Raw genomic sequence first — 27,687 nt, 5'->3', positions numbered from 1 at the left:
TGCATTCAGAATTTCTTTAATCATGTCACACAAACTTCTTTACAGTGTCATGGCAAGCTACATTTCCACCATCTGCTTGATTTTATTCTGCCCCCGCTTCTCAAATACAGAATAAAAAGTGACATTTTAAAACCGAACACATGGCCATTTTTACAAGACTTTGGTGCTGCAAGTGAATGCTTTCGCCTTTAGTCATGGAGAAAAAACAGAACAAAACAAAAACAATCTTCCTACACCAGGAAAATCTTTCTTTCCATAAGAACTTTAAAAGAGAAGGCTTTCTCCTGCATTCTCCCCACCCCGCATCTTGGTTACAATAGCAGTATTTTCCCTCAATGTTTTAGAGTAGAAACCTATCAAACAGGCTCAGTATGCACCTCAGAAATGGAAGAAGCTTTGGGTGAAAGATAATTTTGGTATTATGTGAGGGTACCCAGAAGGTTAATCTTGAGAGGTTAGCTAGGAAGGGTATCCTGGGGGAGAAAGGATGCATCTTTCACCCTCCAGGGCATAGGCTATCTTTCCAAGCTACACTGACATGGAGGGATTTTAGGTTATGGCCCATCAAAGAAACTGTTGCTACGAAAGACCGAGGAGACAATCTTCCCAGTGGAGTTAATAGTGCCTTCGCTATCTGAACTGGACTCGGAATCGCTGCTCCCCGAGTAGGCGCCCAGGCCTGGGAGAATACCAATGCACACAGCTGCTGAGGGACAGTGGACTGCAGAGCCACCCACTGAGCTGCTCCCGAGAGGAACGCAAGATGGCATTTCTGAAAGACATTAACAAACCATTACACTCTTCAAAGCACATGAGACACATGTAGCTTTTAATCAGCGAGCATACCCAGATGCTATACATATGCTATTGCCACTTGAATACCGTACTTCCCTAATACAGCTAAAGTAGCTTTGCTACCCTAAAACTTCCTCCAGGCGGAAGGACTGACGACCTCAGGGATGGGCCGTGGAGCTTTTCAACACTAGTCAGTCCTGTCCTGTGAAGGCAGTATTTCCTTCTAAGACCATCAATTTGATACATTCCATGAACACTAAATGATTCTGCTCTGTATATTTGACAAACTTTGCCATGTAATGACTTGATTGGGAGAAGGACTACTAGAGCAGTGGAATAAAGCAACGTCTCCAACACTTCGCAGCTGGTTAGCTTTTAGAAGGTTGGAAACACAGTTAATTGAACAGATGGAGTTTCAGAATGTGCCTTGGATTGTAGTTGTACAGCTTACTTCCATGCTGGTTGGGGTGTCTAGGTAGTAAAAGCTATTCTCTTGGCAGTAGCAGTCACAACAATTAAGACTGGAATCCAGCTGGATTCAACTTCCTTTTTTCTAGTTGCCCACAACTTTCTCAAACGTATTTGTCTCAGGCTGAAACTTCCTAGGCCCGTCCATTGCCTAGAAGGGGAGTAGTTCTGATTTGGTCAAACCTGCTGATGACCTGAATACAGGAGTCATAGAATCTCAGGGTTGGAAGGGACCTCAGGAGGTCATCTAGTCCAACCCCCTGGCTCAAAGCAGGACCAATCCTGAATTTTTGCCGCAGATCCCAAATGGCCCCCTCAAGGATTGAACTCACAACCCCGGGTTTAGCAGGCCAATGGTCAAACCACTGAGCTAAACCGGTTTGGATGACAAAACTACTTCCCAGCTAGCTCAAGAACAGCTGAAGAAAGACATGTCTAACTTGGCTTCCTTTGTACATCTTGCTAAGATTTGAAAAGCAGGGAAATCAGTCATTTAAAAGTTTAAATTGGACAATTTTAGGCATGAACTTTTGCCCCTTTCCCCCCCCAACTCCTCCTTAACACATATTCCTGCTGTGAGCATCTCTTTCTATGGGTGAGGCCAGTGGAGCCTGTAAGCTCCAAAAAGCAAAGTGTTCACAAGTTCGCATAAGGATTAGTCTGTTAACTGCTTCTCAGCCTACATTCTGCACAGGAAGAGCTGCCAGGTCTAGTAGCCTTTAGCATAGGCCCAGGATCAAGGGACTTTTAAGTCTTGTTGTTCAAACTTGTAAGTTCCAACACCAAACAGATTTGGATTTCCCTTTAAGAAAAACAGAAGCCAAAAGTGAGCAGTAACGAAACACTGAGCACTCAGGGAAGGGGGAGGGATAGCTCAGTGGTTTGAGCCTGCTAAACCCAGGGTTGAGAGCTCAATCCTTGAGGGGGCCATTTAGGGATGGGGGCAAAAATTGGGGATTGGCCCTGCTTTGAGCAGGGGGTTGGACTAGATGACCTCCTGAGGTCCCTTCCAACCCTGTTATTCTATGAAGGCAATCCCAAGCATTAAGCTATATTCATAAAGTTCACACTGCACATACTTTGTCAGGATATTATTTATTTGGACATGTAATGTGGTTGAATTATCTTAACTCCTGGGATTGCCCAGCTCCTTGAGTAGTTAGAATTTCTGCTACCTCATTTTGCCCCAATGCTACCTTTTGTTGGCAGTTGTGTTTACACAGGCATTACAGATTGTAGAATAGCTAATCTGCTTGTGTGATAGTATTTTATGTAGCTTTATTTAAAAAAAATCTGAAGTGAATGGGAACTAAACTGCTAGGGATCCTTTGTTCATCCCCCTGAAAACTGGAGCTGCTATCCAACTCTGTCCATGGCTTGCCATTTTCCATACAAAAGCAAAATATCCTTTGGCTGTTTGCGGAGAACTCCATGACCCAGACCAATGGCCCTCTACAGTCAAATAGTAGACCTCTGTGGCGGAGCCTTGTCTTAATCATGGTTGCACTGTTGTAAGTTCCTAAATGGCTGCCAAGTTTGTCCTGTCTAGAACAAAGGTATTTAGGTACCTATCTCTGGGAGTTAGGTGCCTAAATATCTCTGAGGCTTTGGGCTTCTGTAGCCGCAATGACCATCTATTGCTTTGCAAAGCACTTGGAAATACTTGGGAGTATGAGAAGCTATGAACACAACACAGTCTACATCAGCAACAACTGTTGATCACACATGATACTGATGATGTATACAACACAGTCCAATTAGTTTCCATCTTGGAGAAAGATAAGAGCCCTTAGAAATAACATTGGCAAATAAGTTATAGCTCCCAAAATAATAAACCACTCTACATATCGAACTCCAAGGCCAGAACACACCTTGATTCTTGTCATTGTCAGTGTCTAGTTTCAGTCTCTTCACACTGTTACCGCCTTCTGAACTGTAAGAGAAAGTGGAGTCACCTGGTTAGTCAGAAGACAGTCACTTGACAGCTGCAAAATCATAAAACTAGATTTGCCTGGAGTGCCTAAGAGAATTCCAGCCAACCACCTTCCTGAGCACCGCCAGGACTAACTGTGCGGCTAGTTGGGAAGGATCACTATTATCCAGACATTCAGCAAACTGCCTACACTGTATTCCCATCCCTTGCCAAGCTAAGTCATAGAAATCCAGATCTAGGAATCAAAGCCAGGTCTTTTGCATGGGCACACAGCACTAGTCGCAGGGCTGCCCACCTAGCTGAGACTATTAATCTTGAAATATTTAAGAGTTTGTGTGCAAGAAAACCCCCAAATAAGTTTGCATCTCTTTATACTGAGGGACAGCATTCATGTCACCAAGAGAATACAAGCCTGCTTACAAAGGATGGGCTCTTCCTTCAGATCTGTGACTTCTGTACTCCTCCAAATGCTTCTGTTTAGAAAAATCATTCCAGTCATCCCTTCACTAGTCAACTAGGTGTTGCGCATCCTCTCCTGTATAGCAGTGCCTGCTATCCCTGAGGGGGGATATACGGTTCCGCTGCCCATGTGCTAAGTGGGAATTGTTCAGCAAGGTTATGTAGCACACCAAAAGTAAATGTGAAGATGCTTCCCCTTCATCTGAAGGGACAGTGAATCATAGAAGGTTAGGGTTGGGAAGGGACCTCAGGAGGTCATCTAGTCCAACCCCCTGCTTGAAGCAGGACCATTCCCCAATTTTTGCCCCAGATCCCTAAATGGCCCCCTCAAGGGTTGAACTCACAACCCTGGATTTAGCAGGCCAATGCTCAAACCACTGAGCTATCCCTCCCCCCAGAAAGCAATTAATGAGTCTGCTCTACACCCTTAGCTAATAGCCAGTTGGCTTTTTAGCTCATGCAGCAAAGGCTAATGCACTAAGCTCCAGAGGTCCCCGGTTCAATCCTGCCCACCAACAACCGGGGGTCTGCTTTAAAGGTCTTAAGCTCTGTTTCTTTGTCTGGTGACAGTGGGTGCTCTCAAGACAGGAGCGTCTCATAGATTCATAGATACTAAGGTCAGAAGGGACCATTATGATCATCAAGTCTGACCTCCTGCACAACACAGGCCATGGAATTTCACCCACCCAGTCCTGAGAAAACCTCCTCTCACCTATGTCTGAGCTATTGAAGTCCTCAAATTGTGGTTTAAAGACTTCAAGGAGCAGAGAATCCTCCAGCAAGTGACCCGTGCCCCATATTGCAGAGGAAGGCAAAAACCTCCAGGGCCTCTTCCAATCTGCCCTGGTGGAAAATTCCTTCCCGACCCCAAATATGGCGATCAGCTAAACCCTGAGCATATGTGCAAGATTCACCTGCCAGATACTACAGAAAATTCTTTCCTGGGTAACTCAGATCCCACCCCATCTAACATCTGATCACAGGCCATTAGGCCTATTTACCATGAAATCTTCTCCCTGCATCGAAAAGTTAGTCACAGAATAAACCTGCAATAATACATGTCCATTTATGGGCAAGGATAATCTATAATGCCCAGACAGATGTTAAATTGAGGTGTCACTAAATCTCAGCTAGCTTGAAATAGAAGAAAAAGTGACTGACTTCAGAAATGTCTTCATGTCAAGGCACTGACATGTCAATTTTGAAACACTCTTTTCAAATAGATGCCATCTGCAGCCATCAGATGTGTCATCAAGCAACATGCCAGAACCTGCTGCTTAGATGCCAACGGTTAGGGAGAAAAATAGCTCTTTGGATCCTAGCGACCATCCAAGTTTTGTTCCCTTTTAAAAACCAGTCCAGGTGGTACATCATGGATTGGAAGAGGAGTTTTGAGCTATTCCTGTACTAAATTTACCAAAGCCAGCTTCCTAGATTAGGAGTTACTATTTCACTGGGGATGAAATACTCACCACAAATCAGAAGCATCTGAAGGAATCTCCTATACCTTCAACTAAAACCAGATTCAAACACCAACTTACTTCTAGATGCCAAACAACAACAGTCATCGTTAGCAGATGACTGGTGATTGTCTATGGGAAGTGAGGCTAGGTCTGCTGCCATGAGCGGTGTAATCTGCAGCTCATGTAAACACACCTGTGCTAGATTCAGTCTAGATAGCGCGCTACACAATAGCCTTCAGGATGCAGCAGAGCCAGCTAGCCACGTGAAGACATACCCAGGGGGCTTGCACAGCCCACAGTGCCATATCCTCTCTGTTAATTTTAGCAAGCTAGCCAGAGTGGGTGTGTCTAAATGAGCTGCAGGTTACACTTCTGGTTGCACTTCCATAGCCTGAACGCATGGTCATAGTCCAGTTCCTGCTGGACTGTTGTTCCCATTACACGATATTGTAACGGGTAGCTAAAATGGGAGTCTCAAAGAGGCGAAACAGCGAATGGGCCACTGACATAAAACTGCCCTATCCCTTGAGAAGTGAGGGTTTTGCAATACTACTGTCAAGCCAAAGTGGTGGAGAAGAGAAGCTTGCACATTACCCTCAGGAGCAGATTGTCACAATGAGTTGTCTTCTATAAACCAGAATAAAAACACCAACAGTCAAAATTATGCAATTAGGTATCAATAAAACAAGCTGGCGTGGGATGCAAATCATTTGACTCAATGTGCAGGGGTGGCTTGTTATCTGGGAGCACGGTGGCACCTTTACCTGAGGTGAGTCCCTGATTTTGGCGGGAGGGATAGTTCAGTGGTTTGAACATTAGCCTGCTAAACCCAGGGTTGTGAGTCCAATCCTTGAGGGGGCCATTTAGGGATCTGGGGCAAAAACTGGGGATTGGTCCTGCCCTGAGCAGGGGGTTGGACTAGATGACCTCCTGAGGTCCCTTCCAACCCTGATATTCTATGATTCAAAGTGGCATGAGTAAGATCGAAAATAGGCCATTTTCAGATCCAAATATAGGATTTAATGACACAGACAAGGCTTCAATCATCTCAGACGGTGTCAGTTTGAATCATCATAGTTTCCCCACAGTCTGGGAGACACAAAAACATGCTAGTCCCTCTCTCTTTGCTAAGGTTCACACCTCTGACAACCTCCCAGAGGCAGCTTTTGGCCTGCCTCACTGCATACTGCTAACTCTGTTCCTTTCCTTATGAATTTATAGAGGTGTGAAACTAACCTCCTGTGTTTCACAGCTCCTGCCAACAGCTTTGCCTGAGAGAACTTGTTCTTGTTTTCTACTGATTTCACAGTGAGTTTCTTCTCTGCTTCCTTCTTTGGGTCCATGCTGACCCCCACTTTGGCGAGAGTGCTGTGAATTAACAGTTAAGGATCAACCGGGATGTGAGAGATGACATTTCCTCTGCATTACATTCAGTCTGGCCTGCTAACGCTGATGGGGGTTCAGTCACAGCTTGAGGGTCTCATAGTCCTGTGCAAGCCTGTTGAATGGCATTTAGCAGGCACCTCATGCCAGCAGCGTGAGAACCTTACTCTTAGGAGCTGTCGTTCCGATGCCAGGCCTGTTCCTGGAGGACTCGCAGGCAGAGTGGGCTGCAGACTATAGTAGCTGATGCATAGTGGGAACTCTCCTCATCAGATACTTCAGGATAGCAAAGAAAGGACTTTGTACCGGACCAACAAGCAGTGCTCTCGGCACCACAGGAGCTACCCTATAGGCCCGTGTCCTCTCTCGTTTTTAAAAAGTTTGGGAAAAGTGGAGGGTGCAAGGAAGGGAAAAAAGTGCAAGCATAAGATGACACGGGACCACCTGCCACCCCCTGGGCCCAGACACTTTTGTTACAGACCAGTTGTTTCCCAACCCAACTTTTCTGAAGGAGAAAGAATTCATACGTGGGCCAAATTCTGCTCCCCACTTTGCAACCATGCAGCACCAGAATTCATCCCACTCGGTCTACCATAAAGCAGAACAAATTAGGCTCGCATATCACAAGGCCTTCTTAAAAATTCTCCCCTCCCTTTATGCTGGCCTCATTACTGGTCACGCAGCAGGCTCCTTCCTTCACGGACAGCCTGAAAATTAACCCTGCCAGGCTGGAATGTGGTTGGACTAAGATTCAACCAGACCTTTGAAAGACCAAAAACCTGTAGCGAGGGAATCTTCTTTCTTACAGAGAATTTTGTAGCAGTTTGTCCTCAACATGTGGACAAGCCAGCCAATGATTTGTTTAAATTAGGTTGTAAACTCTTTGGAGTAAGGATTGTGTGTACCTGTGCCTGGTGAGCACCCAGTATAATGGGGACCCTGAACACAATTAAGGCCTCTGAGAACCACTAATGCAAAAGATCGAGGGCCCAGAAGTTCCCTTCCTCAATGAAATACAATCTTATTGGCTGGTCAAGTAAGAGTAGCTTAAATCTGTCTGTGCTCATGTACAAAAACAACTGCCTAATTTCTCTTCTTTATGCTGCTCCCACTGTTAACGAGCAGCATCATTTACCAGTTCCAGCAATGCCCACAGAGGAAATGAGTAGCCTAAAACAGAACATTTGAAAGGTGGGATGCAGGTGCAACCCATAATGAAGCAAACAAATCCGGATAGGCCTCAAAGGCTGGCTTTCTGATGTTAAGCCACACCCAAGAGTCTGCAGAAACACTAACTGGTTCTCATCCTATGGAGAAGTCCAGTTTGACCCCAGATGGGTTGATACAGGACCCATCGGACTACCTCCCCCTATTTCCTTGCTGCTACTTCTGTATTACTCTGGTATTTATGGGGACCTGAAAAATCTTCTGGAAAGTTTTATATTTGCACCTACAAAACCAATGTAACCTAAAAGGTTACAAACAAACAAACAAAAAAAATTACCCTTACCTCCAGTATCAGTTCCTTCTATGACTGCAATTCCCTGAAACAGCTGACAACACAAATGTCTTTTAATTATTTGTGCAACTCAGCTATCAGCTGTTGCAGGAAAGACTCAGGACACAGTAAACTTCAAACTTGGCAGGTCATGCCAGTAAAGTGGCAGCAACTGTGCAAATACTGGTTTAAAGTGTAGTTACACGCATACTTTGGAGACTTTGAACATCTATTTTAAAGCTTTGTTTCAGTCTTTCCAGTTCATGTTTTAACAGGGGTCATTCCTTGTTTGATTCTTCCAGGGACACAGTTATTATCAATAGCCCCGTCGGTCGTGTCTGTGATTTTCTTCCCTACCTCAACAACTAAACAGCTTAATAATTGCAGCTGCTAAGTGGCTTTAAAAAAACAAAACAAACATTTTTAAAGACATGGAACAATGGTGCCATCCTGTGGCCACTTGCAGTAATAAATGCTCCCTCTCTAGACAGGCAGTACCTCTTTAAAACAGTTTCATGTTGCAACGTGTGGTTCTTTTCACTTATGTTAGCAGGGTAGGTTCTTATGGTCATATTTCTGTTGTTCTATTATACTTCAATACTAGGCTAACTAGAGCCATTATGAGCAAGCTGAAGTGTCACTTGTATCAACAGATTCCATGGCTATTACACTTTTGTCAAAGGATGCTATTTTGCAAACACGGCAACCCTACCTCCAAAATGCTCAGCAACTAACCAAACATCCATTTGCAGAGACTGATGTGCTCATTACATCTAAATTAGCTCTATGGGCAGAAGTTCCCATTGCTGGATTCATATTACAAGCAAAGTTACTTTTTCCTCCCATAAAGCTATGTAAAAAATATGTACAGAGCATTGTGTTAATCCTGGATACAAGCATCAAAATTGTTGTCCTACAATATAGTTTAATGCTAGCATTTTGGGAGAGATGACAGGCACGACTTCCTTTTCAGAGAGCTCTAAGATTATATGGATATTTCCTCTCTCATACTTTTCATTTGTCTTATGTAAATAGATAGCAAGCACTCCTTGAAGGATCTCTCTCTCAGTATGTTTGTACGGCGTCTAGCACAATGGGTCTTGATTTGAGTTGGGGCCGCTAAGGCTACTGTAATACAAATTAGTAATGCAAATTTAGAGAGCTAGTGTTTAAAAAACTATTTCTAAGAAGGTTAAAAATAATACAGGCAATTAAAAGTTCTTTATCCGGGAAAAATTGAGTAGTCAGTCACTTCTGCAGTACCGAAGCAGCAATTTTTAATATACACACCCCTACAAGCATCACATACCCTTAAGTTTTGCTTATGTGTTGAACAGAACAGAGCACTAAAATACAGACCTGAATTTTACTTTTAAAAAGTAAGAAATGGTTGAGAATTTTAAAGCAATGTAGGAGATTTAGACATCTTCCGTTAAAAGTAAGCATCTAAATCTCTTAAAATGCTTTGAAATTCTCAACCATTGTCTGCAGCCAATAAGCATCCATGATTATCAAGTTGTGAGCTATCAGCCAATGCAATTAGTTATTTCAGAATTTCAATTAGCAATATCCTAGTTTTCCTAATACATTCCTTGAGTAGCCTGCTGCAATCTGCACGCTTTGGGTTAGTACAGCCAGGCAACCCTCAGTTTAAGTCAAGCTTAATTTTAGAGAAACCTAGAACGTTCACAACATACCAAGAGATAGAATTAGTTAAAGCAGCACCCATAACTGGAACCCTTTCCCAATGTTAACCGTGGGCTTTAGGGGTTATGAATTGGCCATTTCAGTTCCCAGCTCATGCAACTTTTTATCTGACAAACTACAACTGGAATACAATTTTTCTTTTAAAATGACTTTCAAGGACTAAGCATGCTAAATCATTCTGAGACAATTTCACAGGGTGGTGTCACATTTTTCACCTATTATAGTGCATAAATGGAAGGAGAATATTTGATCCACCTCTTGATCTTGGTCTGTGCTGTGGGCTGGTACCTCTACGTAGCTTAAACTGAATGTTATGCTGGCGAAGTCTGATGGAATGACAAAAGCAACATTTTTGATCCACTTCTTTTTAGACTGGAAGGACTTTAGGGCAGGGACAATGGCATCCTACCACATTTTGAGCTCTATAGTCACACAATTACTAATAATCCATTTACATCTCATACTGCAGAAACTAGCCTCAGTTTAAAAATGCATGCCAGCATCTAAAAGTAGTTTAGCTTGAACTTTAAGATGGGCCACTTTGAGTTACTCAATCTGACCCCATGTGGATGTGGAGCCAGGAAACTGAAACAAGATACTGAACACTGCATTTGCAATTTTCATGCCAAATATAGGGTGAAAGGCTAAAAGTTCTCATTGACAGTATCAATGAGCTTATGACATGGATTCTACAATTTGTAATATATAGCAAGGCCTATGGATGCAAAAACAGATGATACTTTAAGGATGTAAAGACTGAGTTCACTGATATCTAAAACTCTGGAAGATACACTGCCCAATAGCTTCAGGGGTCAATTACTACACTGCCCAATAGCTTCAGGGGTCAATTAGCTAACAGAGGGCACATAAGACTCCTTCTAGGCTCGCATGATTCACTATTGGACTTGTTTAACCTGACTAGTGCAGTCAGATCTATGCTGTGGAAGCAGCTGCCATGCACATCCCAATATTCAGCACACCCTGAAGCAACAGTGGTAGAAACTAAACATATTCCATGAATGATCAGTCTGAATAAATCTAAGGAAACTTCTACATGCAAATGTGCCCACTATGTCCCACATTAAGTTTTGTCATTTCTAACTGTACTAGCATCATTTACAAAAAGAGCTGGGCCGGACTTGCACATCCTACCAAGTTAGAAGTTGGCGGTTCCTGTCCCATGGATAAGCGATGAATTTCCAATACTATTACCTTAGGACATCTTTATACAAAACCGGTATCAACCTGATTCTCTTCCCAGTTCATTTTCCTGTAGAGTTTGATCCTCCTTGTTCTGCCTCAAGCCCCCTTTACTCCCACTGCTAACTTGCACCGAAGTGTCAGAGTTTGCACATCACCTACTGATTACTTACACATAATGGGCTTGATCATGACCAAACAGAAGGGGAGGAACCATCAGCATCTTGGTAGATGAAAGGAAACAATTCTCTTCTTTCAACCTTAAAGACGGTCATAACTAGCTCAATGCTTTGCCATATGTGCAAGCCCAGTCTGAGGTCCTGAACTTGTCCCCAGCGTGTTGGTCTGGCAAGGGATAGAAACACAGTGGAGCTGACAGGCTTAACCCTCAGGCTGGGAGAGAAAGAGCATCCTAAGTTGTTCTCTAGCACTTCTCCATGAATATAAATATTAAATATTGCAAAAGCAATAGAAAGACAATAGTTCAATAGCTACTTCAAACAGTTTGGCTATTTTAAAGCGGTCAATGTACATCTGAAAAAACAGCTTGGCGAAAGCAGATCTGCTTTTTAAAATAGGCGAAAGATAAAGCAGAGGTTGCAAAAAGGAAAAGCCCTATCCTTCCTTTATACATCCTCCCTTTCTATCCTTGTATCAGTGTAAAATAGAAGAAGAAGAAAACAGCAATTAGAAGGAAACAGGAACACACATAAAATTTTTGAAGACTTGACCAAAAAACCCCCTGAGATTCGGATAGATCCAAAATAAGAACAAAACATGAAGAACTTTAGAGGCAGCTAATCATATACACTTCTGTGTAGAAAACTACTCTGCAGGGAAAAAGTGTGTGGACATCAAAGTGATTGCTGCAGAATCCAATTGTAGCTCACTATCTTATAACCTTCTACTCAGAACAGTGGCGAGTCATTTCAATGCAAAGGATATTCTGTATTCATTTAGTTCTTTCAGATCATCTTCTCTTCGTTGCTTTTCTATTAGCGCTTGTTGCCGAGAAACCTCATCAAGGAACTTTGTCTCATCTTCATCTAAGCCTCTTACCATATTTTCTGAATAAAGCAAAGCAAAAATTAAAAGCCATTAAAGAAGCTGGTAGAGTGGAGGACTATACAACAGTACTTCGCACTTTCACAGTACTTTTCATCCAAGGATTTCAAAGGGCTTTACAAAAGGTAGATAATCATCCACAGATATTTTACAGATAGCATCTATAGCACCACTAAAGCAGAGAGGGGAAGCGATCTACACAAGGTCACTGCTAGGGTAGGAAGTAGTATCCATGGTTACTATCAATCCTCTCTTCTAACCAGTAAATCATGCTGCCAGTTTAAAAAAAAAAAAAAAAAGACAGTCTTCTGAAGGGTCTGATATATACTAACCACCCACGGATCAGCTTGTTTTCCTAACTAATGAGAGACAACAAACTTCTCAGGCTAAAGATTGTCTAATCAGTGGGATTCCAGATTAGCACAGCTGAGCTCCCAAACATCCAAGCATATTCAAATTAAGGGCTTGTCTACATTCAAAATGCTCCAGGTGCACTGCTGTAGGACTTCAGAGTACTACCTATGCCAACGGGAGGGGTTCTCCCATCAGCATAGGTAATCCATCTCCTCAAGAGGTGGTAGTTGGACAAATTCTTCTATCAACCTTGCGCTGTGTACAGGGGAACTTAGGTCAGTTTAATTACATGGCTCAAGGATGTGGATTTTTCACACCCCTGAGCGACGTAGTTGTACTGACCTAAATTTCTAGTGTAGACCAGGCCTCAGAGACATGTTTTGGAACAAAGAAAACATAGCATGGTATTTTACTGAATACATACTTAACCACATTTATAAACATGGTAAAAGCTAAATTAGTCATTTTTAGCTACCAATGTATTTATGCTCTAAATTTCCAGTCTGGTATCCTATCTCCTCTTCCAAGTAGGGTACAGATAGCTTATTAGGAGGTTCTTTGAATCTCTTGTTATGCAAAGGATAATCACGCCATCAAAGCCACATATTTTCAGAGAGCTAATGAAAGACTTAAAGCAAAGTCCGCGGTGTCTGTGGCCAGACCAAAAATTCTAAGAATCATAGAATATCAGGGTTGGAAGGGACCTCAGGAGGTCATCTAGTCCAACCCCCTGCTCAAAGCAGGACCAATCCCCAGTTTTTGCCCCAGATCCCTAAATGGCCCCTCAAGGATTGAACTCCCAACTGTGGGTTTAGCAGGCCAATGCTCAAACCCCTGAGCTATCCCTCCCCCCAAAAAATGACGTTCCCTGCAACTCTTCAGTTACAGCAACTGGCCGAATTTCACTGGTTTTAGCTTCATGAAGGTTTAATTCCTAAAGAGGATTTTTAGGACTCTACATATTTAAGGGCCATATTTTGCCCTCAGATAAAAGTCCCATACAACTTCAAAAGGCAGGGCCTGAAAAATCCACTTGCCCTGATCGGTGGCAAGCTTCAGGAAGGGTGGAGCCTAAAAGTAGTCTTTTGTGGAATTTAAGGCTTTAATTTTAGAAGTACCAGTTCTTAAAGTTGTGAAGAATATAGTACCGCTCCCTGAGTCTCCAGACCGATAGTTTCCCATGTGTCTAGGACTGCTCAGAGCTTTCCTCAGAGGCAACAAGTGATAAGACACTAGTCCGTTTCATGCAGTCATCAGAATGGGACCAGTGAAACTGACAAGAACCTTAGTTTTACTCATAAGGTGCTCAGTATATAAAGCTATAAGCAGCAGCTGCCAAGGCAGTAGTGGTTGTTCCTAGGTCTTACTGATAACACTCTCCTATGGATCAACTTTTGCCTGGTATACGAGTCTTCTGGCTTGCAGGTGTTGTATAAACTTTTTAAAGCCCAATCAAGGGCAGCATTTAGCCCCAATATAACTGTCTACCAAAAAAAAAATATTAAAATCACAAACAAGAAAGAATATTTTGTTTTAAAGCTTACCAATGAGCATGTTCAAAAGAATGGGTACTTTCCCTAGCATTATCAATCAACAAAGTATGTATGTTAACAGCACATTCCTTCCTAGTCAGCTTACTCCTGCTGCCCAGTGCAGTGATGCACCTCAGTCCAATATTTAAGCTATATTGATTTTTTTCTGAAATGAAATTGAGCTGTCACAAATACTGCATAATTGGGCAAGAGAAACAAGCTGATTTAGATAGGAGACAGCTACAAGGAGCCTTTCACCCCTAGGTCACTGCTGACAAACGGATAGCTATTTGGTGGCCAATATGAAATGATCTGGTTGTCAGTTCCCAGTAGAACTGTCATTTGTCACAACTGGCATCCTTGATAGCAGTGTCAGAGGTACCCAGCGCTGAATCTGAATGGAAACTGAATTCTTCTCTTCCGTGTAAAGACTGTCCCACTGGTATTGGGTTTGAGGGATGTCCATGGGGCAGAATGAGGAAGCTTGCATCGCTGCTGCCCGTACCATATCTGTTCTATGCCTTATACAACTTTCACCAGCACTGCATTCATTCAAGATCCCAGAAAGGAGATTGCTTCCATGCACACAAACACCTCTGTTTTCAGCACTGTTCAGAAGGGAAACAGAGTACAACAGTTCAGTAGAGTTGTAGTAAAGCATCTTTCTTTTTAAAAGCACCAGAGTATGGCAATGAGGGGTTGGGGTTTTTCTGGTTGTTTTAAAAGCAGCAAACCCTGCAAAGAAGTCTGGTTCTGTGCAATCCTAATAGATTACCTATATGCTGTCATTTACGATAGGACGTTTCCTGAAAAATCTGAGAGAAGCAAGATACTGGCCCTATGTTTATTTGTTCTATCTGCTTCATATATTATATACACAAACATATAAAGTACACTGTGTATTTAAGAAACCACATGTTTGTTTACATTATAACTAGAACTGCTCACATTAAATTAAAATTACAGAATTTTGTTAGATTTCATTGGGTTATGCAATGGCCCAATTTTCATTTTCTAGGTTTTCCCATAGATTTTTAAAATGTTTTTAAAACAAGCATTAACTAGATTTGAAGAAAAATCCCACCATGTGACTCTGCCAACCAATCAAAATTGACAATGCAGAAAAATGAAAACCCCAAACGTCTTTTTGAAGGACAGGCTACATTTTCTTGTTAAGATTTCTGTTCAAGATTTTATTTAAATGGAAAGTGGTTTTGTTTTTTGTTTTTTTTTTAAAAAACACTTGGCCAAATTTTGATCGATCGGTTTGTTTCAAAAATGTTCAAACCTGCTCATTATATCTAAGAATGAGTCAACATATCTGTATCACTCTTAGGGCCAAATTCTGCCCTCTTATGTACACACAATTCCTATGAAGTCAATACAAGTTGGGCACACATATGGTGGAATTTGTGCCTTAATGTTACACATTTCCCCCCCTCTACCCCACAATCTGTGTCAGGCCAACAGTCCCCCATACGGAGGTAAACTGGTCATAACTCTCTGGAGCCACCAACACTGATTTTAAACTAATCAAGCCTTCCCATACTTCCCCCTAAAAAGCAATTTCATTATGGACATGATCCTAACAATCCCTAGAGATCAATTATGCTATTCATGGCAGTGAGCACTATGCATGGCAGGTTTTGGTCTAACACAGCACTGTAACACTATGCATCTATTAAAGATGGAAAAAGAAGAATTGCATTTGATGTGGCAACAGCAGGGTAGAGATTTAGGCAGAATGGAATTATCCAAACTTGAGTTTGGCCAAAGCCTGACCCTTGCAGAGTACCATATGCTCTTTAAAGCACCACAAGCGGTCAGGGCCTCTGTTTTAAGTGTCTTCACTCTGGAGCACTGGTTCAAAAGAACTATCTAGAACTGACTCAAACATCATTCCTGTAGCACCTGACTTCAAGGTCTCTTACCCAACTTCTCACTTTTCCTTAGAAGAAGATCACTCCCCCAAAGGTGGTACCAAAAGTAGAGCAGGGAACAATTTGTTCTCTAGTAATCATTATCCTTTTTCCATATTCACAGACAATTGGCATAGACACAGATGGAGATGACAACTTGATGTGTGAAAGGCAGTGTTTCTCTAACGACAAACTCAGTAATCACCATGACAATTTTTGGTGAAAATTCAAAATTAAAATCTCTGCCTCGAAGTACCTACTCCTTGTACATTGGCTTTATTAAAAAAAAAAAAGCGCGGATTCACGACTCAAAACTATTGAGGAGAGTGTGTACATAACTGTAAGATTGGAAAGAAATGGTCTGTTGGAAACTTTAAATCTTTTCCTTAATTCACACTAATGAGTGGGGGGAAGTGGTCTTATGTTTAAAGCACAGGATGGGGAGTCAGGAAAACTGGCTTCCATTTCTAGCTCCATTACTAATTCCAACATCCTTCAGCCTCAGCTTCTTGATCTGCATGATCGAATTCCATACTTCACAGGAATGTGAGTTTCGATGGACATTTTTAAGTAACTTTTAATTCCTTATATGCAAAACTCTCTCTTTATGCAAATAATTACTATACATATTTTATGATGACAGCAGCGGTACGATCCCCCCATTCAATTATTTTCCAAGGAAATTTCAGAGTGACCATGATGTAACAAACCAGTGCTTTGAAAAAAAGACAAATAAAGCATCCGACAGGAAAGAGCTATCCATCTGGCCAGGTATCTCAAAGTTACCAAAGATGGGGCACTTCTCTGGGCTTCAGCTCAGAACAACAACTTGCTGGTGCTTACTGAATTTAAACTGCTCCTCAAACTCCTGCTGTTTCTTGTCTTTCTGTTCCTGGAGTCTTTCATATAGTGACCGTGGGTCATACACCTCCTCTGGGCATTCTGAGAGATGGGAAGACAGCAAGAGACACGAACATACCTTAGACTATTTCTTTTTTATTATTTTTTAACAAGCAAGCATGGCTTTTAATCTCCCCCCACTTAAAGCTTTTAAATATTCTCACAAGCACAGCGGCTGGTTCCTTTGATTTTTGTAGAGACAGTTAAATATTCTTTGGCTCTCTTTCCTGCAATTACCAAACTATATCCTAGTACCTTCTGGGTCCTCGGGTTTTCGAACCTTCTCCCATTCTTCCTGTCTTCTCTTCCGCCGCTCATCTAGCTCCGATTCAGACACAAATCTTTTGTTAATTACGTGGTCAGCAGTGCCATCTCCTCCATCCATTGTGGAGCAGCCTGTCCAAAAAATATACATGGAAGAGAATACTGATACTCTTACTGATACAGATTCCAGTTTCAGTTGCACAAGGAATACTAGAAATAGAACGTTGCACTTATGAGCAATACAGATCCTTCAAGATACATCGGGTAGAGGAGATAAGAGTCTGACCCCACAAGCTGAAAAACATAACATTAAATATCAACTCAACATAAAAATGAACACAATTCACCTTGATTGCAAAGCACCACTTGTAGGACATCTTTAGTAAGAGCTAGAGATCTATCAGAGTCCATCACAGAACCAACTCAGAAACAGCAGATAGATACTAAACAAATACTATACTTGCTCTTGGTCAAAAGGCTCAGAAGAGGGGTACATTTTGCATGTAGCAACAAAATTGAAACGTGAGGGATTAAATAAACTTGTTAAAACAAACCTGTTTGTAGAGAACCTCAAAAACATTTAAGTAAGATACAGAAACATTTGCCTATTACAGGTAGGCAAGGCTGTCCAACACTGCCCGTTATAAACCCTACTTCTAGTTGCTTATAAAGCTTTGTCACGCTTCAACCGTTTGGGCTGAAATTTTCCATGGCAAGTGTCTGTCTCGTGTGAATTTTTTTTTTTTTTTGGAAAGTTTCAGCCAAAATGGTTCATCTGTTTCCAAGGATGAGGTGATCTGATAATGTTTTTTTCAGTTTGATTTTCCCTTCCTAAATCTAGGAAACTGCACACCAAAACCTGCGTTGAAAGAACGTTAAGGTTGCTATTGTCAAGCACTCAAAAGTTAGGAAATGCCACAATTAAGATTGCCTGTGGGTTAACAACACTGCAGACAGGAGTTTAAAGTACATTTTACAAAAAGACATTTTAAAATGTCAAACTATTATTTCTGTTCATATTCAGGGTTTTAAAATCCATTTATGGGAAGAAAAAAAAAAGTTTTGGACCAAAGATAACCTTGCTAACCCAGACCCTAAAACTGACACTTGAAAGTAGTCTCTTCCTACTTCTCAGCAAAAATTTAATAGCAATAGACAACACTGAAATGAGGCTGCCTACTACTCAAACATCATTTACTCTACAAAAATACTGTTCAGAACATTATGAATGTAACAACAAATGAATTAAAGTTGTCAAAGAAATTAAGTCTATTTTATAGTGCATTATATATGCTCTTAGTTCATGTCTTACTAAATCTTGTACTTTAACAAGTAATTCGCAATCTGATTTCCTACTCATTAGCACTAATTGAGGTTCTACTATAGTTATCAGTGCCACTGTAAGACTGATGTCTGTAAGGAATTTCCTGTAATTAGGACTTAGTTGGTTTCATTTTGAAAAGAGGCTTCCCCAGTGACCCGCAGCAGTATTCAGTGACAAGGGACAGACACCTCCCTTTCCCCCCCCACACCTCCAGTCTTCATACACACGAAAGTCACAATGCTTGGCCATCATGAAGGTGAAGCAAGTGACATGCTTTACAAGTGTGAGTGATCCTCCTCTAAGAGAATTAACTAACTTGACACCTAAAGTCCTACTCCCAGTTTAAACCCATGTAATCAATATATTACAAGCCTCGAAGTTCAAGATTTATTCTGCCAATATAAAGTTATGCCTCTAATCCAGATATTTATAGCTCTGTATTCTAGAATGATACATAAAATTGATGCAAGTGTAAGATTGTTCATAGAATAAATCTGTTGCTATTACTTAGATCATGCCAGCAACATGCTGGGTTTAACCTCTGTGCCTCAATCTCCCCATCTGTAAAATTGATATAGTCATGCTTTTCCTCCTTTTTAACATACTTAAGTATCGACAGACACAAGCCACCATGTCAGTGCTAAGTATTCTCCATTTGGAGCCCAATCCTGCTTGCATTTAAACCCCTGGAAACAGGACTGAGCCCTCCTGAGTTCCTTTGCGGAGAAGTCAGCCTTTCAAGATTATAGGAAGGATCAGTTTAATACACCCTTCTGCTATCACTATGGTTTCAGTCTTTTGAAGAGCCGAGCCCGATAACTCCTGCTGATGTTGATGGCAGTTGTCGATTTATTTATTATTTGTATTATACCAGCAAACAGAGGCCACAGCAGAAATCCAGCGCCAATGTGTTAGGTGCTGTACAAACAAATGGTAAAAGGTAGTCCCTGCCCTAAAGAATTTACAATCTAAATAGACAAGACAAACAAAGGCTCATCATCCCCATATTTCAAATGGCAACATGAGGCACAGAGAGATTAAGTAAGCATTTAAGAGAAACTGCTGATTTGGGGTATCGCATTTTTGGGTATACGACTAAAGATACCTTAAAATAGGCCTGATTTTCAGAAAAGGCTGAGCATATGCCTTCTGAAAATAAGGCTCTTTTAAGCTGTCTCAAGATGGGCACACAAAAATTACAAGTCACATAGGAAAGTTTAAGCTTAAATAAGTTGCCCAAAGACACACAGGAAACCAGTAAGGGGGGTTGGAAGTTGAACCTATGTCCCACGGGTCTGAGTCCAGGGCCTCCACCATAAGAGCATGTTTCCTTCCCTCCTACGTGAACGCCACTAGCCATCACCTTCAGCCCACAACCAAAACCTCTCCAACGCATCATCAAGGATCTACAACCTATCCTGAAGGACGACCCATCACTCTCACAGATCTTGGGAGACAGGACAGTCCTTGCTTACAGACGCAAATACTCACCAGCAACCACACACCACACAACAGAACCACTAACCCAGGAACCTATCCTTGCAACAAAGCCCGTTGCCAACTGTGTCCACATATCTATTCAGGGGACACCATCACAGGGCCTAATCACATCAGCCACACTATCAGAGGCTCGTTCACCTGCACATCCACCAATGTGATATATGCCATCATGTGCCAGCAATGCCCCTCTGCCATGTACATTGGTCAAACTGGACAGTCTCTATGTAAAAGAATAAATGGACACAAATCAGACGTCAAGAATTATAACATTCAAAAACCAGTCGGAGAATACTTCAATCTCTTTGCTCACTCGATTACAGACCTAAAAGTGGCAATTCTTCAACAAAAAAACTCCAACAAGAGACTGCTGAATTGGAATTAATTTGCAAACTGGATACAATTAACTTAGGCTTGAATAGAGACTGGGAGTGGATGGGTCATTACACAAAGTAAAACTATTTCCCCATGTTTATCCCCCCCCCCCCAGCTGTTCCTCAGACTTTCTTGTCAACTGCTAGAAATGGCCCACCTTTATTATCACTACAAAAGGTTTTCCCACCCCCACCCGCCCCACCCCGCTCTCCTGCTGGTATTAGCTCATCTTAAGTGATCACTCTTGTCACAGTGTGTATGGTAACACCCCTTGTTTCATGTTCTCTGTGTATACTAATCTTCCCACTGTATTTTCCACTGTATGCATCCGATGAAGTGAGCTGTAGCTCACAAAAGCTTATGCTCCAATAAATTGGTTAGTCTCTAAGCTGCCACAAGTCCTCCTTTTCTTTTTGCAAATACAGACTAACACGGCTGCTACTCTGAAACCATTCTTTTTATGACATCTGTCCCATCTCATAAACACCTTTTGGAAAGGGATGAAAGGTTCAGATATGTTGGTGATGGTAGGGCATATAAGAACATAGATAGGGTGAAGGGGCAGAGACTCAGGCTACGCCTACATTTACAGCCATGTGTAGAGTACAGACACTGCACGCCCAGCTGGCATGGGTATAAACAGCAGTATAGATGGTGAGACACTATTTAGACAAGCAGAGTAGAGTTCCCTACACATCTGAACCGCCAGCGTATAGACCTTACACAGTTCTCCACATGCCCAAGCAATGCCCCTCACCCCTTTGCTGCTATTTTCAGCAGTGCACTGTCCCGCTGCCAGAGTCTGTCATTGTGGTGTGTAACTACACACTGCAGCGACAAGAGTTGAGGTGCAGACTGCCTTTCACTGCCACATGCAGCTATATGCCATGCGTTACTCTATATGCTACTGTACGTGTAGAGACAGCCCTGGAAAGGGTCCAGCAATTTCATTAGGACTACAGTCTTTTGCATGCAAAATTGTCCAATCTAAGCTCACCACAATCCTAACAGAATCAGTACGCTCAGAGGATCCCTCTACTTGAGGGAAATGATCTATGTACAACACTTATCAAAAACAGGTTCTCCCCTCAACTGGTGCCACAGCTTAACTGTGACTTTATAGAGGACAAAAGTGTTTTCAGCATCATTATGGAAAGCATGATGAAAACATGCTCCTGGTAGCCACATCCTGGAGCACAAAGATGAAACTGCAAAATGCCATTTCAAAATGAAAAACTGGATCATTTTCGATGGTACTTCAATTTTTCAGCAAGATAAGTCAGCATTTTTACCGTCAGAATGGCTGGGTATTTAGATGTCAACTTATAATGAGGTTCACTCTTTCCCCTCGCTCTCAAAAACCAGTGGAAATACAATTAACCTGCATTTGTAATGCTGATGATGAAAGGCTGCTTTTTACTTCTATTTCTTGCTACTTAGTGGCCTGTGTATACTCAGCAGTTCTGAACAGCTAGGAATGTGTACTAGTTTCTCTGCTTCCTCCTGTAAAGCAACGTACTGAGAGGCTCACTCAGTGATGTCAATGGATGAGCTGCTGAACAACAAGTAAAGGAGATTCTTATGACAGGGCTGATGCTTACACAGTATTTATACTGATGGTTACTATTAACTCTTCAGAACAAACAGCTTTCAGAGATTTTTTTCCTCACCACTGAATCCAAAGTATTTCCTCCACTTGGTTAAAAAGGAACTGTAGTCACAAAATTTACTCTGGCCCAAGGCATCCCCACTGCTCTGTAAGCAGGGGACTCTTATCTGGCTAGGACAGCACCAAGTTGGGTGCCATCATTCCTCTTTAACTCTTCAGAAGTCCCGCCAGGGTGTACAGTAGGGATCTACTTCTGAGGTAGTGGGGGGTCCTACCCATTCTCTACGGCATTCTCTCTGCACTCTCAACACCAGAAATGGGACATACTTTACTGGTGAGATCGCATTTGGTAACAAGAGATGAAAAGCAGGTACGAGAAATAAGTGAAGATTTAGCGTCTCTCCAGCTACCACACTTTAAACAATTTAAAGATTCTTTTAGTTCTAATTACCTCCCTCACAACTTTCCCATATAAACAGTATATCAACTTCTAAACCCTTTTCTTTTCTAAACCTTTCAACAGATCTGAAACCTATAAGGTTTTTTAGAAATGCCTAGTTAAAAAACTTTATTTTAACCCTCCCACACACAATTTCTTCAAGATTTAGAGCATTGTCAGGGGGATTTCTTGGACCTTATCTACTGATGTGGATTATTGATATGGAATATATTTAAGGAACAGACCTTCCTCATGCTCCCCATTTAGCGTTCGACTGACAGCATAAAACAAAGCCATCAGTAATGAAGAGATAAGAGAACTGCTCTTCAAAAGCCTTGTAAATATATACACCAGGAAAAAAGTCTCTAATAGTCCCTCACCATCCCATGGCTGGGTTTATTTTATACTCTCAGTCTGACTGGATGCTTGATTGTTAAGCATCTAACATCATTCACAATGCTTACATCAGAACAGAAAAGACCTGCAAGACTTGGAGTCTAAACCTTGCACACTCAAGGCTCCTATTAAGTAGAAAAGTTAAGCACATGCATAAACATCTTCAGGATCAGGACTCGGTCTGCAGGAATTGACAGCGAAGGGCTCCCCACTGGCTACAGGATTTAATAACTTCCAAAAGATGAAGTTTTAAATATCATAATACTACACTGTAAAATTCTGAAGCAAAAAAAGAAAAAAACAGATCAAAATATGTCTGTTTAGGACAGCAGTCTAAATCCACCTCCCTCCCCCAGTATAAATTTTGTTCGTATCTTATGGGTGGATTGAAAATTAAAAGCATCAGGGATTAGTCAATGGCAGTATGAGCTGCAAATTTCCATCCTTCAGCGCATCTTGATAGAAACCTATGACATGGCATATGTCATCTCAGATAGTGGCTAATACCAGATGTTTCAGAGACAGGTGCAAAAAACCATTGGGAAAGCTTCTTCCTGATTGGCTTATGCCCTGACGCATGAGTTTCTCACTTCCAAACTCTTTGGTTTTTTGGTTTTTTTTTAAAAATCCTTATTAATGTAACAACTATACCAAAGTCCATTTTTTTAACTCTGCTAAGCTGTTGGCCTCAGTGATATACTGAGGGAATGTGTTCCATAGGCTGAAAACAGTTCCTTGTATTCATTTTAAATTTTCAACCTTTGTTTCGCTGAATGTCATTTGTTCTTGTTTTGTGAGAGGATAAACAAAAGTTATTTTTATTTTTAACTCATGATGAATAAATTGAGACATATGATGTGTCAGAGAAAGTCTGGCAAGATTTTCAAAGCTGGTTGCTGTTACTAAGCCTTTTAGTTTTAGCCCAGTTTACTTAGCTAATAACTATTCTGATGTAACGAAACGGACATTGTGATTCCAAGGCAGACACCAGTTTGATTTCCAGCTACTCAGTTAAATGCGAACTTTGTAAAGAGAATCCCAAACTAGGGAAATTTTAAAAATCTCTCCCATGGTTGATAATACTGGTTCAGCGGGTGTATGAAATGCTGGGAGAGCCTTAGTGTGGAAAGCCTGATGGGTGTCACCACCATTTTCATCATCATGCTACCCAAACCTGAAAGGTGTGAGTGCTAAAAACAGCATCAGGCACTTAAAATAGGGCTCCTAAGATTACAAAACACTGGTATTTGTATCCATGGGACATTTTTCAAGGATTTCCATAGTGCAGACAGGGCTAGCTTGTTCAAAACTAACTTACATATGGTCATCACTAGCTTTCTCATCTCAATCACAAAAGAAAAATAATTAGAACCAATACTTTGTTCTGATACAGCACCTTTCATCTGATGATCTCAGAGCAATTTAACAACAATAAAGGGACACCTTCAATTTGAAATCTTATCAATTTATGAAAAGGTGAGACATACTTCCCTGTGCCAGATTGTGCAGTCTGAATCACATTTGCCTATTTTTTCCTCGAAAAACCAAACAAACCACCCATTTCTCCGCACTGTTTCCATGTAAAAGATCCACATAAATAGGAGACACTGAATGACAACAGAGTCAACCAGTGAAAGTATCCTCCCATGTAGTGTTATCAAAGATTCCAAAAGAAAAAAAAACTTTTTTAAAAAGTCAATTATAGTGTTTTGGGGGTGTTATTTGTAACAAGAGATAACATGCTCAAGTCCACACAACAAATTGAAGGCAGAGCTCGACACTGAACTGTGGAGTACTACTCCAAACCCTTGACTATCTTTCCTTCATAATGTGACTTATTTCATCAAGGTACTGACTTTCAACTGATTGCACAGTCAAGCAGATAGGGCCGAAGGCATCAACTTCTGCAGAATTTAAGTATTCGTTTAAAAGAGTTTCTAGCCCTTGCATAAAGAAAGCCTTCCAAATGTGAACTGAATGCAACCCAAAAAAAGTGTTCTCTTCCCCAGTTTGCAGGCAGACAGCTTAAGAATCTCTGAAGCTTCTCAGACCTTTTCCCAAGTTCCAGTGCAAGTAAAATGACTAGACTTTGATTAGAAAAAAAACCAAACAAAAAACGAGGAGTACTTGTGGCACCTTAGAGACTAACAAATTTATCTGGCCATAAGCTTTCGTGGACTAAAACCCACTTGCCCCAATAAATTTGTTAGTCTCTAAGGTGCCACAAGTACTCCTCGGGTTTTTTTGCCGATACAGACTAACACGGCTACCACTCTGAAACCTGTAGACTTTGATAAGTATTTCTGTTTCCTTTCAGAACCATTTGGGCAGCACTGAAACCTACAAGAATTACATCCATTTCACTCTATAGGTATTAGGAAAAGCTATGAGTGGCAGAGGACGCATTTTGCTGAAGCCCCAAAGAACTTTATCAGCTTAAAGCTATTATATATCCAAACTGTCAGTGGTTGAGTTCCTACAGCATTCTACCACCATACTTCCAAGGGTGCTTTGTTTTAGTATGCAAGCAGGAAGAGCTCTCAGATCACAGGAATCTTACACATAAACACGAGCTGTAGCTCACGAAAGCTCATGCTCAAATAAATTGGTTAGTCTCTAAGGTGCCACAAGTACTCCTTTTCTTTTTGCGAATACAGACTAACACGGCTGTTACTCTGAAACCTATCTCCTCACAGTACCACAGTCGTCAGAGGACCAAATACTCAGACTTTAAGGTCAAAAGGGACCACCACCCTGATCATCTAGTCTGACTTTCTGCACATTGTAGGCCACAGAACCTTGACTACCCACTCAGTCCTGTAATAGATGCATAACCTCTGGCTGAATTACTGAAGGAATCACCTCTGCAGGGACGTACTACTAATTTTGTCTTCATGCTAGCTCTGTTTATCAGCAATCTAGAGAAGAAACGATCAGTTGTGACTATGGTACATTGCTGTATGATTAGTTATGAACTACATACACTAAATTTAAAGGTTTTTCCATCTAGATTACTAAAGAAAAAGCATGCAGAATGAAATACTTTCTGACTGAAATGCAACATCTCTTCTCTTCAAAGTGCCCTTAACTCTATAGAGCACAGCTTAATGGGTACCAGTCTAGGAACAACACCTGAAACAGGCTACTGCTATCATGGGGCAACTTGAGGAAGAAAGGTAAATGTATTTACAGAACTCCACTTGTGACAGCTCTTGGTGGCTTCAGGAACCATTACTTTTTTTTCTTGGAGGCTGCCATCAGATGCTGCAGAATGAACACTTTCATTTTTTTTTAAATGTAATCCTATAGTCCTCATCATTACTTCCATTGCTAGCTTTCTGGAGTAGCGACAGCATATCCACTATACGTGTGTCTAGTACCTAGTACAATAAATGCATAATCATCAACCTCTAGCTGCTAATGTAACACAAACAAGTAATAGTCAACCTCACAGAAAACCTTCAAAATATCCTCAAGTGTATCAAAGTGACATCTGCCCAAGCCTGAAGTGGCCTGATATCTGAAAAAGCTGTGAACTGTCCAGCTTATCTCAAAGTGGGGTTAATGCTGAAGCCCAGCAATGCTCATTTAAACATCAACTTTCCATTGTAGATCAGTGAGCCCAAGAAAAGAGGAGGATATTAGAAAGAACTGCACCACCTACAGCAAGAGGCATCTCTTCTTGACTAGCCATACTGTGCCCTGTAACAACACCTTTACCTAGCTCACGCGCTATTGAATCCAAAGGGGAGCTGGATTCCAAGGCAGAGTGGCTCGGCTAGGGAGATACAAGCTAACCCACATCACCACACAAGAATCTGTAACCTTATTCTCACCACCCCCTACCTGTATCCCCACATTACAGCCACCTGCCCCCAGCCCTAACCCATGCCCCCCAGCCTCCCCCAAACTCCCCTCAGCCCTAACCCCCCCCAGCCTAACCCATCCCCCTAACCTCCCAGCAACCCGATCGCCGTCCCGCCAGCCCTAACCCATCCCCCCAAACCCCCCTCAGCCCTAATCCATCCCCCCAGCCTGCCCCAAACCCCCCTCAGCCCTAATCCATCCCCCCCAGCCTCCCCCAAACCCCCCTCAGCCCTAACCCCCCCAGCCTAACCCATCCCCCTAACCCCCCCAGCCCTAACCCATCCCCCCAGCCTCCCCCAAACCCCCCTCAGCCCTAACCCATCACCCAACCCCCCCAGCCCTAACCCATCCCCCCAGCCTCCCCCAAACCCCCCTCAGCCCTAACCCATCCCCCAACCCCCCCAGCCCTAACCCATCCCCCCAGCCTCCCCCAACCCATCACTCCCCAGCCCTAACCCAGCCTCCCCCAACCCCCCCTCAGCCCTAACCCATCCCCCCAGCAATCCTTTTGTTCTCCTCCGATCGCCCTCCCCCCCAGCCCTAACCCATCCCCCCAGCCTCCCCCAAACCCCCCTCAGCCCTAACCCATCCCCCAACCCCCCCAGCCCTAACCCATCCCCCCAGCCTCCCCCAACCCCAACCCATCACTCCCCAGCCCTAACCCATCACCCCCCAGCCTCCCCCAACCCCCCCTCAGCCCTAACCCATCACCCCCCAGCCTCCCCCAACCCCCCCTCAGCCCTAACCCATCACCCCCCAGCCTCCCCCAACCCCCCCTCAGCCCTAACCCATCCCCCCAGCCATCCTTTTGTTCTCCTCCGATCGCCCTCCCCCCCAGCCCTAACCCATCCCCCCAGCAACCCGGCCTCGCCCCCAGCAGCCCGGCCTCGTCCCCTCCGCGCATCCGCCTCCCAGGAGCCAGTTCGCCCTCAGCCCCTCCCCCAAGGCTGCCCTCACCTCGCCTCGCCCCCCGCTCCCCACCCACCTTTCTCCCGGCCGGGCCCCTCAACAGAGCAGGGCCTCTACAGCGATGCGCACACCATACCCCACTGCAGCCACCATTGACCCCGCGGGGCCTCGGTCAGCTAGGAGCCACACCCCCTTTCCGCCCCAACCAGCCAATCACTTGCCTCCTTCCTCTCACACGGCCACTACTAGCCAACCCCGACTCTCGTCTTTCTGGGCCGTCCCAACAACACGGCGACGGTTGGCTGGGCTCGTGACGGGGCGGCGTGATTGG

At 42.7% G+C, this 27,687-nt stretch overlaps 1 protein-coding gene across 1 annotated transcript; it reads right to left on the bottom strand.

Moving 5' to 3' along the window:
- On the bottom strand, positions 1–27,555 carry PSME3IP1 (proteasome activator subunit 3 interacting protein 1). Its single transcript, XM_084644420.1, has 7 exons — positions 27,433–27,555; positions 16,932–17,072; positions 16,620–16,718; positions 11,850–11,973; positions 6,355–6,486; positions 3,135–3,196; positions 1–772 (listed from the first exon to the last, which is right to left on the bottom strand). Exons 2-7 carry the CDS (start codon positions 17,059–17,061, stop codon positions 555–557), a joined length of 765 nt encoding a protein of 254 aa, XP_084500546.1. The 5' UTR covers positions 17,062–17,072; positions 27,433–27,555; the 3' UTR covers positions 1–554.
- Between the last annotated feature and the right edge of the window lie 132 nt (positions 27,556–27,687).

The sequence above is a fragment of the Lepidochelys olivacea genome (genome assembly GCF_965140295.1).
Source record: "Lepidochelys olivacea isolate rLepOli2 genome assembly, chromosome: 12".
NCBI classification, from domain to species: domain Eukaryota; kingdom Metazoa; phylum Chordata; order Testudines; family Cheloniidae; genus Lepidochelys; species Lepidochelys olivacea.
This window is presented reverse-complemented; position numbering and strand designations above follow the sequence as displayed.